We start from the raw sequence: 15,738 nt of genomic DNA, 5'->3' as shown, positions 1-15,738 counted from the left end.
TACCGTAATGCCCTTTGGATTGTGCAATGCACCCGCCACATTCCAGAGGTTCATCAACGATGTGTTCCGTGATCTCCTTGACACTTTTCTAGTTATCTACTTGGATGACATCCTTATATTTTCAGATAATGATAAAGAACATATAAAACATGTTAGGATAGTCCTCTCAAGACTGTTAGCTCATCACCTGTATGTGAAACCTGAAAAGTGTACCTTTCATTCCCCTGAAATCACTTTCCTTGGGTATCATATATCATCTAAAGGGATATATATGGAGAAAACAAAGATCCAAACCATTCTTGATTGGCCTATACCAAAAACCAGAAAACATATACAAAAGTTTTTGGGATTTTCTAACTTCTATAGAAAATTTATTAAAAAGTTTTCAGCAATAGTTAAACCCCTAACTAACTTGACAAAAGCCAATGTTCCTTTTGAATGGAACAAAGACGCAAATCACTCCTTCAATGTTCTAAAAAATTCCTTTACTACAGCACCTATTCTAGCATACCCTGATCCACAAAAACAGTACATACTAGAGGTTGATGCCTCATTCTACGCTATAGGAGCTGTATTGTCCCAAAAGAATCCCAAAACAAATAGGACACACCCTGTAGCATATTATTCAAGAGTGTTAACAACCTCTGAAATAAATTACCATATCGGTGAAAAAGAGCTCTTGGCTGTTAAAAGCTCTCTTGAAACTTGGAGACACCTTTTAGAAGGTACAATAGAGCCTATAATTATTTTCACTGATCATCGCAACTTAGAGTACCTAAAAACATCTCGCACGTTAACATCTAGACAAGTGAGGTGGAGTTTATTTTTCTCAAGATTTAACTACATCATAACCTATAGATCGGCTTTGAAGAATACCAAGGCCGACATACTTTCTAGGCTTCCTTCTCCTCCTCCTAAGATTCAGATGTGTAAACCCCTAGTTCCATTAGATAACATCGTGGGGACTTTAGCCATATCAACCACTGAATTAAAAGAGAAGCAATTAACTGATACTACTAAAGCGCTATACAACTTAACACAAGGAGAGAATGGGTTATACTACCATGACACAAAACTCTATGTACCCCCTTCACTAAGGGAACAAGTTCTCTCCTCTTGTCATGAATCTCCCCTTTCAGGTCACCCTGGTATGAACAAAACTTATGACTTAGTTACAAGATCCTACTGGTGGCCCCACATAAACACAGAAATAAGAAACTACATTAAATCATGTTCAGTTTGCACAACCTGTAAAACAGATAGGAATAAACCCACAGGGTTTCTTCTCTCCCTACCAGTTCCAGACAGACCGTGGAAAGACATTGCTATAGATTATATTGTTGATCTACCTGTATCTGAAAAGAATAACACAATAATCGTTATCGTTGATCTCTTCACTAAAATGGCACACTTTGTGCCTTATTATAAGTTACCAACCGCCCTGGAAACTGTAAATATCCTTATAAAACATGTCATCTGCCTACACGGCTTACCGAACACTATAACATCTGACAGAGGTTCACAATTTACCTCTAAGGTTTGGAAACAATTATGTTCATCCCTTAACATTGAACAACGGCTTTCTACCGCATTCCATCCCCAAACCAATGGACAAACGGAGCGTACAAACCATTGGTTGGAGGAATATATAAGATGTTACACCAACCAACAACAAAACAACTGGACAAAATTACTTCCCCTAGCAGAATTCGCACATAATAATACTTACCATTCAACGATAAAAGCTACTCCTTTCTTTGTTAATTATGGCTACCATCCGAGCTTTCACCTACACCCCGAAGTCACCACTGACTGTCCAGTCATTGATGATCTTACTAACACTATGCTTGAAACATTCTCTCAACTTTATGACACTATAAAAATTGCCCAACAGAGGCAGAAGAAATACTACGACCTCAGGCATCGTCCTCCTCCTTCATATGTTCTTGGAGATCTTGTTTGGCTCTCTACGAGGAACTTACGGATCTCCGTGCCCAGCAAGAAGTTTCATAAACTTTTTATTGGTCCTTTCCCCATCATTAAAATAGTAAATGAGAATGCTGTTACTCTCCAATTGCCCCCCTCTCTTAAAGTACACACCACGTTTCACTTCTCACTTCTCAAACCCTACAGTTCACTTCGGAATCCTTTGGACCCTTCTGTTCCTGTGTTGCCTATAGCTCCGGATGTGGAATATGAGGTTGCTGCCATCCTTGACTCCAGGAAGGTTTCTGGTCGTCTTCAGTACCTGGTACATTAGAAGGGGTACCCTTCTGAGGAGGATTCTTGGGAACCCTCTGTTAATCTCTCCGCTCCCAGGTTGGTCTCTCTTTTCCACAGAAGATTCCCGGATCGTCCCAGACCTTGACCCACGGAGTGGTTGCTCTTAAGGGGGGGTCCTGTAACATTATACCCCTTTAAGGGGCGGTTTCCTCAGGTGCATATAAATCACACTGGATACATCACACCAATGCTTGGTATTGATGTATCCAGCCTGGATTAACTTCCTGTGAGCTAATCCCTTTTGCACCTGTGAAGCTAGTTTCTCTCCTGTGGATTCTGGGGAAATTTGCCTGCTTTTCTCTCTCTTCCTGGATCCGGAGCCTGCTACTCTCTCCTGCTCTGTAGTGGACTTTCAGTTCCAGCTGACTACCGGGTGACGTCACTCCCACGAGCCACATCCACTGTGTCTCTCACACGCTGCTCTCAACCTCTGCTGCAGCGTCTCTGCCTTGTGCTCTTTCTCCCACAAGCCTCATCAGCTGTGTCTCACACACCCTGCTTCCAGCAGCTGCTGCAGCGTCTCTGCTTAGTGCTCTCTCTCCCAAGCAAAGGATTGTGCCTCTCTGACTGTGAGCTTTTTCTTCAATATTCCTCTGCTTGTTACTTAAATCTCGGTAAGCTGAGTATTTATTTTTTCCAGTTCATGTTTTCTAAGCTTTAGCTGCTTATTTTGTTTATTCATTGCAATGAAGGTATTTGTTATTTTTAAAGTCAAGTCTGACTAAATTTGAACTACCATATGTTGCCAGGGGTAAATAGTTCTACATATTTTCATGACAACTGACTAGTATATTAAAATCATAATAAAATATATGTAAAACCCTAAGCCATGAGTTATTACATATATTTAAAAATGAAACACTCACTCAAGTTTTTATTTGGTAACCATACTTTTAATATATTGGAAAATCTATTCATGACTTATGCTCACAAAAGACTTGTTGAAAACAGTGTTACTAATGAACTTTCACACACCTGTTACAGAAAGTCATAGGTCTCATGATTGCAGTATCAAATTCCATTTTGTTTTGCTAGTTTTCACATGAGGCTTCTTCAGCTTTCTACAGTATGCTGCGTCAGTGGGGCTAGGATTATACTCCGCTGTCTAAAAGGGAAGGATATTTTTGGATCCCAGTACAAGTCAGTCTCTAACTTGGTGGCAGGGTTATCAGTTTATTATTCAGGGGTCTTCTTTTGATCATCCTACCTGGACTGTGATCACTACAGATGCAAGTCTTTAAGAATGGGGAGCTGTTTGGGGGTGTCTGACAGCACAGCGAGTTTGGGATCCTCGGGAGGAGAGTTTACCAATCAATGTTCTAGAGCTCCATGCAATTTTCAGAGCCCTTCAAACATGGCCTCTGTTGAAAGGGAGTCTTATTTTCTTTCCAGAGAGACAATGTCACATCAGTAGTTTATGTCAATCATCAAGGGGAACTCGCAGTTCCCTGGCAATGATGGAGGTGTCTCGTATTCTTTCATGGGCAGAAATCAATTTTTGTCTAGTCTGTGCAATTCATATTCCAGGAGTGAACAGCTGGGAGTCAGACTTTCTCAGTCAGCAATCTCTACATACAGGGAAGTGTTCTCTTCACCAGGAAGTGTTCAATCAGATTGTGGATTTTTGGGGTCCCATAGAGATAGATCTATTGGCCTCTCATTTGAACAACAAACTTCCCAGGTACTTTGTGACGTCCAGGGATCATCAGTCAGAGTTAGTGGATGCTCTAGTAGTTCCTTGGCCTTTTTAGCTTGCTTATCTGTTTCCTCATCTGGTACTTCTTCACAGAGTAATTTCAAAGCTAAGGCCAGAGAAGTTGTCTGTAATCCTGATTGTCACAGCATGGCCCACAGGATTTGGTTTGCGGATCTGGTTCAGATGTCCAGTTGCCCTCCTTGGCCTCTGCCTATGTGGTCAGACCTTCTGTCCCAAGGTCCATTTTTCCATCCAATCTCAAGTCTCTGAACTTCATGACATGGAAATTGAATGCTTAGTCCTTACACATAGGGGTTTCTATGAGTCTGTGGCTGAAACCTTAATTCAGGTATGTAAACCTGTAACTAGGAAAAGGCCTTTATTTCTTGGTAAATAGATCATGGTTTTTCTTAGCATTATTTCAGAATTCCTAGGATTTTGCAGTGTTTGCAGTATGGTATAGATAAGGGCCTATCTGCTGGTTCTCTGAAGGGGCAGATTTCTGCTCTTTCGGTCTTGTTCCACAGAAACATTGCTAATTTTCCTACTATTCATAGTTTTGTTCAGCTTCTGGTTCATATTAAATTTGTAATCAATCCTATTTCTCCTCCATGGAATCTTAACTTGGTGTTAAGGGTTTTGCAGGCTACTTCTTTTGAACCTATGCATTGGCTATTTCTTCTGCTAGAAGAGTTTCTGAGTTATCTGCTCTTTCTTGTGAATCTCCTTATTTGAATTTTCATCAGGATAAGGCTGTTTTACGGACATCTTTTGATATATTTTTTTTGCCTAAAGCAGAGAGATTGTTGTTCCTCCCTTGTGTCCTAATCCTAAGGATGCTTTAGAGACCTTTCTTTGGACCTTTGTTAGGGCATTGAAATATTACATTGATGCTACTAAGGACTTTGGACAAACTTCTATTTTTTTTCATTCTAGGTAGGGTCAGAAAGCTTCTGCTTTTTCTTTGGCCTCTTGGTTGAAACTTTTGACTCACAAGGCTTACTTGGAGGCAGGTCAGCCTCAATCACAACAGATCACTGCTCATTCTACTAGGTCAGTTGCCACTTCTTGGGCTTTCAAGAATGAGGCTTCAGTTGATTAGATTTGCAAGTCAGCTTCTTTGCATATTTTTACTAAATTCTACCATTGATGATTTTTGCTTCTTCCAAAGCAGCCTTTGGTAGAAAGGTTTTTTTAGGCAGCTGTCTTAGTTTGATTTTCTTTTTTCTTAAATGCCTTAAAAAATATAAATTATTGGGGTTTTGGATTTAATTTCTCAGTGAAAAAATATAATTTTTAAATCCCTCCCTTTATGGTATTACCTGTGAACTCCATAGCTTGGGTATTAGTTCCCAAGTCTAATGGACTGTGTACTCTCATCACCTGTATAAATGAAAACATATTTTATGCTTACCTGATAAATTATTTTCTTTCATGGTGGTGACAGTCCACGAGATCCCACGCTTATGGTTTTTGTTTTTTTTTTCTTTCGCCCATCTTTTTTCCCTGTTCCTTTTTGGCTCTTATTCTTTTTTCTTACCTCACTTTGCTTGGCTATACATTAGACCAAGGTATGTATGAGGTGTGATGGGTTTTACAGAGTTCTTGTGTTTTGGGAATCTTTCCCTCCTCCTAGTATTAGAGAAGAGTAATTCACAAGAGTAATGGATTGTGGACTCTCACTACCATAAAATAAATTAATTTATCAGGTAAGCATAAATTATGTTTTTATTTAAATCTCTTCATTGTTCCAAAGAAGGAAGGTACTTTTAGACCAGTTCTGGATTTGAAAGCCTTGAACAAGTTTGTAAGGATTCTATCTTTAAAAATGTAAACTATTCTGACTGTTCTGCCTTTTGTTCAGCAAGGTCAGTTTATGTCCACAATAGATTTAAAGTATTTTTACCTTCATATTCCAATTCACAGAGAACATTTCCAGTTTCTGAGGTTTGTCTTTCTGGACAGGTATTTTCAGTTTGGTACTCTACCATTTGGTCTGGCTCCAGCTCCAAGAATATTTACAAAGGTTCTGGGTGCCCATTTGTCTGAGATCAGAACTCAGGGTATTGCATTGTTTCCATACCTGGATGATATCTTGGTTCAAGGTCCATCTTTTCCTTTAGCAGAATCTCAAACCAAAATCAATTTTCTAAAAAGTTATTTGATTCCTTAAACAATGGTAACTTTTTGGGGTTTTCAAATAGATTTAATCTCTATGAGTCTTTCTCTAACAGAGCAGAGAAGTTTTAGATTTGTGTCAGACTGTCTGAAGCTTCAGTCTCTCTCTTTCCCCTCGATTTCTCTGTTTATGGAAGTCAAAGGTCTCATGATTGCAGCATCAGATGCAATTCCATTTGCTCATTTCCATGTGAGACCTTGTTAGTTTTTTATGCTTCATCAATGGTGCAGAGACTATACTCAGTTGTCTCAAAAGATATTTTTGGATCCCAGTACAAATCAGTCTCTGACTTGGTGGCTGAATCATCAGTTTATTATTCAGGGGGCTTCTTTTGTTCATCCTACCTGGACTGCAGGACTGTGATCACTACAGATGCATGTCTCTCAGGTTGGGGAGTTGTTTCGGGGTCCTTGAAAGCACAGGGAGTTGGGATCCTCAGGAGGCAAGGTTACATAAAAATGTTCTAGAAGTCCATGCAATTTTCAGGGCTCTTCAAGCTTTTCTTCTGTTGAAAAGAGAATCTCATCTTCGTTTTCAGATCGACAATGTCACAGTAGAGGCTTATGTCAACCATCAGGGTGAAACGTACAGTTCCCTAGCCATGATGAAGGTGTTTTGAATTCTCTCATGGGCAGAAATCAATTCTTCTCTAATTTCTGTGATTTATATTCCAGGGGTAAACAACTGGGAAGCAGACTTTCTCAGTCGTTACTCTCTACATCCAGGGGAGTGATCTCTTCACCAGGATGTGTTTTAATCAGATTGTGGATCTTTTGTGTTTCCTAGAGATAAATCTGATAGACTCTTGTTTGAACAACAAACTTTCCAGGTACTTTGCAAGGTCCAGTGATCCTAAAACAGAGTTAGTAGATGGTCTAGTAGTCCCTTAGTCATTTCATCTTGCTTTTCTGTCTCCTCCTCTGGTACTTTTACCCAGAGTGATTTCCACGATAAGCCTAGGGAAATCTTCAGTAATCCTGATTGACCCAGCTTGGCCTTGCAGGAATTGGTATGCAAATCTGGTTCATATGTCCAGCTTTGCCTACTTGGCCTCTGTGGTCAGACCTTTTGTCTCAAGGACCATTTTTTTCATCCGGATCTCAAGTCTCTGAACTTGACATGGAATTTGAACATTTAGTCCTTAAAGGGACAGTCAAGTCTAAAAAAAATGTTAATGATTAAAATAGGGCATGTACTTTTAAACAACTTTCCAATTTACTTTTATCACCAATTTTGCTTTGTTCTCTTGATATTCTTAGTTGAATTTCTTAGACCTTGAAGGCCACCTTTAATCTAAATGCATTTTGACAGTTTTTCACCACTAGAGGGAGTTAGTTCAAATGTTCCATATAGATAACATTGAGCTCATGCACGTGAATTTACCGAGGACTGAGCACTGATTCACTAAAATGCAAGTCTGTCAAAATAACTGAAATAAGTGGGCAGTCTGTAGAGGCTTAGATACAAGGTAATTACAGAGGTAAAATGTGTATTATTATAACTGTGTTGGTTATGCAAAAATGGGGAATGGTTAATTAAGGGATTTTCTATCTTTTAAAAAAACAACAATTCTGGTGTTGACTGTCCCTTTAAGCATAGGGGTTTCTCTAATTCTGTGATTGAAACCTTAATTCAGGCTCGTAAAACTGTAACTATCATAAGGTCTGGAAGGCCTTTATTTCTTGGTGTGTAGATTATGTTTTTTCCTGGCATTCTTTCCTAGGATTTTGCAGTTCTTACAGGATGGTCTGGGTAAGGGCCTTTCTGCTAGTTCTCTGAAGGGGCAAATTTCTGCTCTTTCAGTTTTGTTCCATAGTAATATTGCTAATCTTCCTGATATTTATGGTTTTGTACAGGCTCTGGCCCGTATTAAACCTATAATCAAGCCAATTTCTCCTCCTTGGAATCTTAACTTGGTGTTACTAGTCTTGCAGGATCCTCCTTTTGAAACTGGATATTAAGCTGCTTTCTTGCAAAGTGTTATTTCTTTGGCGATCTCTTCTGCTGTAAGAGTTTGAGTTATCTGCTCTTTCTTGTGATCCTCCTTATCTGATTTTATATCAGGATAAGGCAGTTTTAAAGACTTCTTTTGACTTTTTGCCTAAGGTTGTTTCTTCTGACTACATTAGCAGAGAGACTGTTTTTGCTTCTTTGTGTCCTAATCCCAAGAATGTTTTATAGAGATCTTTGCATACTTGTATTGAAATATTAAATTGATGCTACTAAGGATTTTAGATAAACTTCTAGTTTATTTATTCACTTTTCTGGTTCTAGGAAAATTCAGATAATTTCTGCTGTTTCTTTGGCCTCTTGTTTGAAACTTTTGGTTCACAACGCTTATTTGGAGGCATGTCACCAAACACTGCAGCGGATTACTGCTCATTCTACTAGGTCAGTTGCCACTTCTTGGGCCTTCAAGAATGAGACTTCAGTTGCCCATATTTGCAAGGCAGCTACTTGGTCTTCTTACATACTTTTACTAAATTCTACCATTTTTATGTTTTTGATTCTTCTTTTTTTTTTTTATATAATATTTATTTATGTTTGCCAGCAGTGTAAAAGGTGTACATATTACAGCAGTTCAAACACCACACAGGGCATTGTTTTCAAAAGATATAAAAGAACAGAAAGAAAAGCCCATGATAATAAACAGACAAGTTATACCATATTGCATAATCCAAATAAACAATTTTTATCCACTTTCTCTTGACATTATAAATTAAAAAATAATCATAGCAAACTCTGCTTTTTACACTTATGGCATATTTTATTATAGGCCTAGAAACTGTTTATAGGGGACAAAAGAAAAAAGAGATATAAGAAAGAAGAAGAAAAAATAAAAAATAAATAAAGAAAATAGAGAAGGAGAAAAAAAAAGAGAAAATTGATCCGAGCTCCCCTCCCCCCACTCTCCTCGACACCTCGTCAGATGTCTAGGGTATATCTTCATTATTTCAGTTCAGTTTTATAATACTATGAGTCTCTATAAGACCTAATCCAATCTGCTGGAAAATCACCTAGTAATACCAGGTCACTGAAACTATCTGAACTTAAAAATGGGTATAAAATGGTTTTTTGGACTCCTTCCGGATATGTCTTAATTATCGGTAACCATCTTAATAAAAATTTCCTAACTTCCCTTTCACTTGCTTCTCTCAAATGGAAGGATTAAAAAATTATTTGCATCTGGATTTCTTTAACGAATACTGAAAAACCAGGCATTTTTTTGGCTTTCCAGTTCTTTAATATAAGATATCTAACAAGAAGGATAATTACATTTAAGCTTTTTCTTAGTAGAGATGCCTCACGATTGGTATGATCAAGAAAAAAAATAAAGTCTGCATCAAAATAAATATTTGTTCTATACAGACTATTAAACCAAAAAGCTACCTTTTTCCAAAACTGATCAATCCTGGGGCAAGATGTAAACATATGTAAAATATCTGCATTAATGTAGAGACACCGTGGACATGAGACATTTTGATTAACAAATATTTTAGACATTTTCAAAGGTGTAAGGTAAAAGTTATGCATTAATTTCATGTGGCTCTCTTTCCAACTTATTGGTATCCGAAGTTTATTAACTAATTTACAGCTGATTCTCATTTTTTCCTGATCAACCCTTGGAATCACTAATCTCCACTTTGCACTGAGACTTTCCACCAGGGAATCACTTTGTTTAGCCAACATAATACTATATAAAAGTGAGATTGAAGGTGGTTTGCTTCTAGAAATGATAATACTAGATCTTAGCGCAGACCATGCAACTGACTCACTGCCATTCCAATTTTTAGATTTTATGAAATGATAAGTTTGAAGATAGGAGATAGGCATACAGATTCTTACTTGGTAAATCAAACAGACATCTTAAATTATCGAACAATTTTATTTGTCCATCTTCTGTAAAGAGTTGATGGACTGCCTTGAGACCCTTATTGGCCCAACTTTTAAATACATTCTGATTGATCCCAGGGGAAAACTCTGGATTGCCCAGTAAAGGCAGATATTCCGAAAAGGAGTAGTCTGCACCTATTTAGGTACATAAGTTTTGCCAAGCGGCAATTATATTTTTGACTGAAATTAGATTCTTAATATTACTGGGTAATTCTTTGAATTGTATATGCAATAAAGCTTTAAGAGAAAAAGGAAAAACCATGAAGCTTTTAATTTCTTTTGATGAAAACCAATTTGTTTCTGCAAGCCAATCTAACGCAATTTTCCCCAGAGCAGCAACATTATAAAACTTAATATTGGGTAATGCTAAGCCAACCGCTTCACGTGGATACATCAATTTAATCCAACGCAATTTGCGTTTTTTTCTTACCATGCCAAATAAATTGAGAAAAATTTGCATATAATTTCCGTAAATCAGTTTTGGTCAGCATTAAAGTTAAGTTCTGTATTGGAAAAAGCAAACGGGGGAAAAATAATTGTCTTAATAAGATTAACCTTAGCAGATATTGATAAAGGAAATGCAGCCCATAATTTCAAATCTGATTGGATTTTCTGTAACAATGGATAAAAATTAAGTCTATACCATTTTTCTGGGTTTCTGTGTAAAAAAATCCCTAAATATCTTAATATCTCAACTTCCTTGAACAAAGTATTAATCGTCCTATTATCATTTTTATAAATCCACATCAATTCACTTTTATGAAAGTTCACCTTATATCCAGAAAATGAACTAAAGAGATTCAGAGAATCTAAGACTATGGGAATGGATTTAGATGTATTGTAAAGAAAGATTAACAGATTGTCTGCATACAATAAAGTCTTTGGAAGAGTTTTACCAAAATGAATCCCTTCTATCACTTCCCTTAGCCATATGGCGAGAGGTTCTAGTGCCAAATTAAAAAGAAGGGGAGATAGTGGGCAACCTTGCCTAGTGCCTTTTTGCAGTCTTATTCCAAAAGTTAAAGTATCATTAATCAAAAGATAAGAAATAGGGGACTGATATAAGTTACGAACAAATTGCAAAAATTGGTTTTTAAAACCAAATCTTTCAAGTGTCTGAAATAAGTATTCCCATTCTATAGAGTCGAAATCCTTGACCGCATCTAACGTTAAGAGCGCAATATCGTGTTTAAAATGTTTACTGATATCTTTATTTAAATTCCATATGTAGTCTATAAGAGTAGTAATTTTCCGTATATTTTTCGATGAGGTTCTTGAAACCAGAAATCCAGTCTGGTCTTGGTGTATAATTTGGTCAAGACATATCATTAACCTAGATGCTAAGATGGAAGTCAATATCTTATAATCTACATTGAGTACCGATATTGGTCTGTATGAGGCCGGATCTTCTAGGTCTTTATCTTTTTTAGGGATTAAAGAAATATAAGCGGCTGCAAAATATTCTGAAAATGGGCTACTACACATAAAGTAATTATTGCCACCTGTATGAAAGAAATCATAATTTATAAATTAATTTATTAGCCTTTTATGGCTCTTATTCCTTTTTCTTACCTCACTTTACTTAGACTGTGGTATGTGTAAGGTGAAAGAGGTTTTATATGGCTCTTGGGGTTTGGAAATCTTTGCCTCCTCCTAGTGGTAGAGAAGAGTAATTCCCCGGAGAACTGATCGTGGGCTCTCACCACCACAAAAGATATTAATGTATCAGGTAAGTTTAAATGATGGTATTTATTAGAGGTTAACCCATTCTTTTTCTTTATTTTTTTTACAATGGAGTGTACAAAAATACACACACACTATTCTTTACATCCTTGTTTATTTAACATTTTAATAGAAATATTAACTTTTTTTAACCCACACCTATTATATATTGTTTTGGGGGGGTTTCAGCAGATTCAAACTATACCATTATTTTATGTATATATCATAACACCTTTTGTTGTAAAGTTCTCACATGCCATGAAATATACATAAAATAATGGTATAGTTTGAATCTGCTTGGTCTGCTGAAACCCCCCATATATAATAGGTGTGGGTTTCTCACTGTAATGGCCTACAGTACGTGGTATCTTGAAACTCCAGAACAGCTCAGCTTATGGGTGGGAATGGCTCAGCAGTTAAGGGGTCAAAGGGACATTAAACACTAAATACATTTTCTAAGCATAGAACTGAGGTTATTCACTGCCTACCTCTAGTCATGGATGCCACCATGTTAAAATCTAGCTATCACTTGCATTCCAGTTCTGATGTTCTTGCATATGTGCAGCAACTCTCCTTCAGATACCTGCAGTCAATCCTAGGTACTAGAATGGTGACAAATTAGAGAGAGGTCCATGAAATGTGATTAGTGTTTAATGCCTATTTAAGGGACGGAACAGTCTAACAATTTCTGTAAGGCATATGAGAGCACTTTACAGCCATCTTAAAAATATTATTGCAACAATAAAATGAAGTTACAGCTGTTTTTTTTGTTTTTTTGTTTTTAATTATTACTGATGGCTGATAAGAAGAGCTCTTGGTGCTTATTGGTGGACATTGAGATATTTCTAAATTATGACAATGAAGAAAAAATTCAGTGTTTGTTTTCCTCCTGATAAGAGTAAAGTTTTTTTTTTAAAATACCCTCTTTTAGATGCAACAAGGGAAAAAAGCTTTGTGTCAGACAAAAATTAAATAGAGCATAAAGGTACATGAAACCCAATTTTTTTCTTTCATGATTCAGATAGAGCAGGCCATTTTAATCAACTTTCTATTTACTCCTATTATCAATTTTTCTTTGTTCTCTTGCTATGCTTTGTTGAATGAGCAGTAATGCACTTCTGGTTGCTGACTGAACACATGGGTGAGCCAATGACAATCAATATATATACATATATATATATGCAGCCACCAATCGGCAGCTAGAACCTAAGTTCTTTGCTGCTCCTGAGTTTTCCTAGATAAACATTTCAGCAAAGGATAACGAGAGAAGGAAGCAATTTAAATAATAGAAGTAAATTGGAAAGTTGTTTAAAATTGTATTCTCTAACAGTGCACTCAGTGCACTCTAACAGTCTCTTAACAGTGCACTCAGTAAATTCCTTTGGCAGGAGAAAAGACCGAGAATATCTTTAAACAAACTCTCTCTTCCAAAAGATAGCGGCAGCCTTGCACTCCCAGACATTCGATCATACAACTATGCTTTTTTGGTTCGAGTGGTGGTCGATTGGATTTCTCACAGCAATTATGTCACAAGTAACTCCCTAGAAGAGAATATCTGTTATCCCTACCTGCCATTAGCCTTAATCCACTGCCCACCCAAAGAATTACCAGGTAAAATCAAAATGCTTAAATCGTTTTCCAATCCTTTGAAGGCCTGGTGGAAAGTGGGTAACCTACTGTCTCTAAATTGTAAAGTCTCTCAATATCTCCCATTACAGGGAAACCCGAAATTTCCGGCAGGAGTAAATTCTGTAACATTTAAGAAATGGCACAATCTAGGTCTGAATAGGCTGATACAACTATGGGATACAGAGAGAAATTGTGTCAAATCTTTTGACAACCTGAAAACAAATTAATAATAAGGAATTCTTTGCTTTTCTGCAAAGTAGACATTTTTTGCTTGAGTTAATGAAGGAGACTGGTTGGAATTGGACTTTGGGTAAATTGGGAAGTTGGGTTACCTTGTTTAAAAACGGTATTAGTTCTATCTCCCCCTGTTACCAGCTAATTAAATTAGGCAAAGGCGAAGCAGAGCTAGAGAAAATTACCATGTTATGGAATCAGTTGCTTCCACATGCTAGCATTGACATAAAAACTATTCAATCTTCAATCCGCAAAGTGGCCCAGGCCACTCTCTCAGCTACTTGGCGAGAGATACATGTTAAACTCCTGCACAACTCATACTTTACTCCCCAAAAGGGCCATAAAATTCATAACCTCAGTTTCAATAAGTGCCCAAAATGTTCATTTCCTGCAGTCGATTTAATGCACATGATTTGGAGCTGTCCCAGAATAAGGCACCTCTGGCGGAAACTAGAGTTCTGGCTTCATAAAACTCTTAAAATCCCCCATGTGAGTCTTTCACAGCTACAGATTGTTTTTGGTCCCAAGAATCATAATCCATGTCATAAACTGATATTCCTCTCCATTCTGGCAACTAGATACCTTATTTTTAAAAAATGGAAATTGAGAGCAACTCCATCGATCCCAGAGATAAAAAATTGTCTGAAAAAACAATGTTTATTAGAACAAAGGGACACCAACCTAGATAATGAATCAGACATTAAACAATTCTTCGGCAAATGGTCAATCTTCATCAAGTCATTACCTGTTACAGAAATGAATGACCTAATATTTCCTTTCAGAAACTCGGAATTGGTGCTGCTGGGCACCTGGTAATGAACAAGTAATGTAGAGGGGCTGAGTTGTCTCCTGGAACTCCCCTGGGTTGGCCCCCTCTCTTCCTTTCTTCATACTCTGGCTCCTTGTGGGGGGGGAGGTGGGAGAGGGCCCTTGTCCCTCTTGTCCCTTCCCCATTTTCCTCCCCTTCCTCTGCTTCCTTTCCCTTCCCCTTGGTTCCCTTCTCCCCTCCCCCCCCCCCCCTCCCCTATTTCTCTCTTTTTTTTTTTTTCTTCTTCTTCTTCTTCTTTAAATTAAATTCTTATGTTATTTGTTCCTGTGAATTACTGTTGATATGTAAATAAAACATTTAAGGAAAAGAAAAGGAGAGAAAAATTAATCACATGCCCTCACAGAGAAATAGATTAGTTGATTTTCCCATGTTAAAACTCAGAGATAGCTCTCCTGGGTATCTGGTAGGTAGTGAAGGAGAGGGGTGAAGGGCAATTGAATTTTTTTATTTATTTTTTATTTTGTTTTTGTTCTGTTTTAGATAAGGAAAACTCCAACAATAGGTATATATAAAAAATTGTGTCTCAATGTTTTGGGTTAATGTGTTCTGCTGACCTCATGTTAATTTCTGTTATGTATCAGGATGTGTTTTGTAATTTTGCATGAATACCTGAAGATATTGATTATTTCTTTTTTGGTTGATTTTGTATTATTGTATAACTGTGCCAATTGTTGGTTAACAAATAAAAGGGATTAAAAAAAAATTGTATTCTCTATCTGAATCGTGAAAGAAAAAATGTGGGTTTCGTGTCCCTTTAACTTACAAATAATATACATTTTAATTATGAATTTACCTTAATGTATTTATATTTGTAAAGGGCTTAGGAGAACAGAAAATAGCAAGCATGGTAGAAAGCAAAGATTTTCGGAAAGGAATTGTACAACTTGAATGGGAACATAGGAAAATACTGATGGAGATGGAAGATCTAAAAAGGAAATGCAAGGACATCGTGCAACTTCGAGTTTCAAAAGAGCTCCAAACAGTAAGTTATTTAAAATACGTGTTATTTGTAGCATATTTCAAATTTTTGATGCACCTAGGCTTTTTACATGCAAGCCAGGCCTACGATTACTCAAATACTAATGTAATGTTTACTGTAGATGTGTTGTCTATGAGTGACATGAAGGGCTGGATTACAAGTGGAGCGCTATTTTATGGTGTTCCCTTAAAGGGGCAAATTTGCGTGTTTTCAGGTGCATGTTAAATAACCAGACATTACAAGTGGCTGGTTAATGCTCCTGCTAGTTCATGGTTTCACTTTGTGCTTAGTGC

At 37.2% G+C, this 15,738-nt stretch overlaps 1 protein-coding gene across 1 annotated transcript in view; it reads left to right on the top strand.

Moving 5' to 3' along the window:
* The window catches only part of CFAP43 (cilia and flagella associated protein 43), a 491,704-nt gene that overhangs the window by 396,835 nt on the left and 79,131 nt on the right, over positions 1 to 15,738 (top strand). Inside the window, exon 35 of the mRNA XM_053717078.1 lies at positions 15,284 to 15,448. Coding sequence (XP_053573053.1) covers positions 15,284 to 15,448 — 165 coding nt within the window. The remainder of the gene's footprint in view (positions 1 to 15,283; positions 15,449 to 15,738) is intronic.

This window comes from Bombina bombina, chromosome 6 (assembly GCF_027579735.1).
Source record: "Bombina bombina isolate aBomBom1 chromosome 6, aBomBom1.pri, whole genome shotgun sequence".
Lineage (NCBI taxonomy): Eukaryota > Metazoa > Chordata > Amphibia > Anura > Bombinatoridae > Bombina > Bombina bombina.
This window is presented reverse-complemented; position numbering and strand designations above follow the sequence as displayed.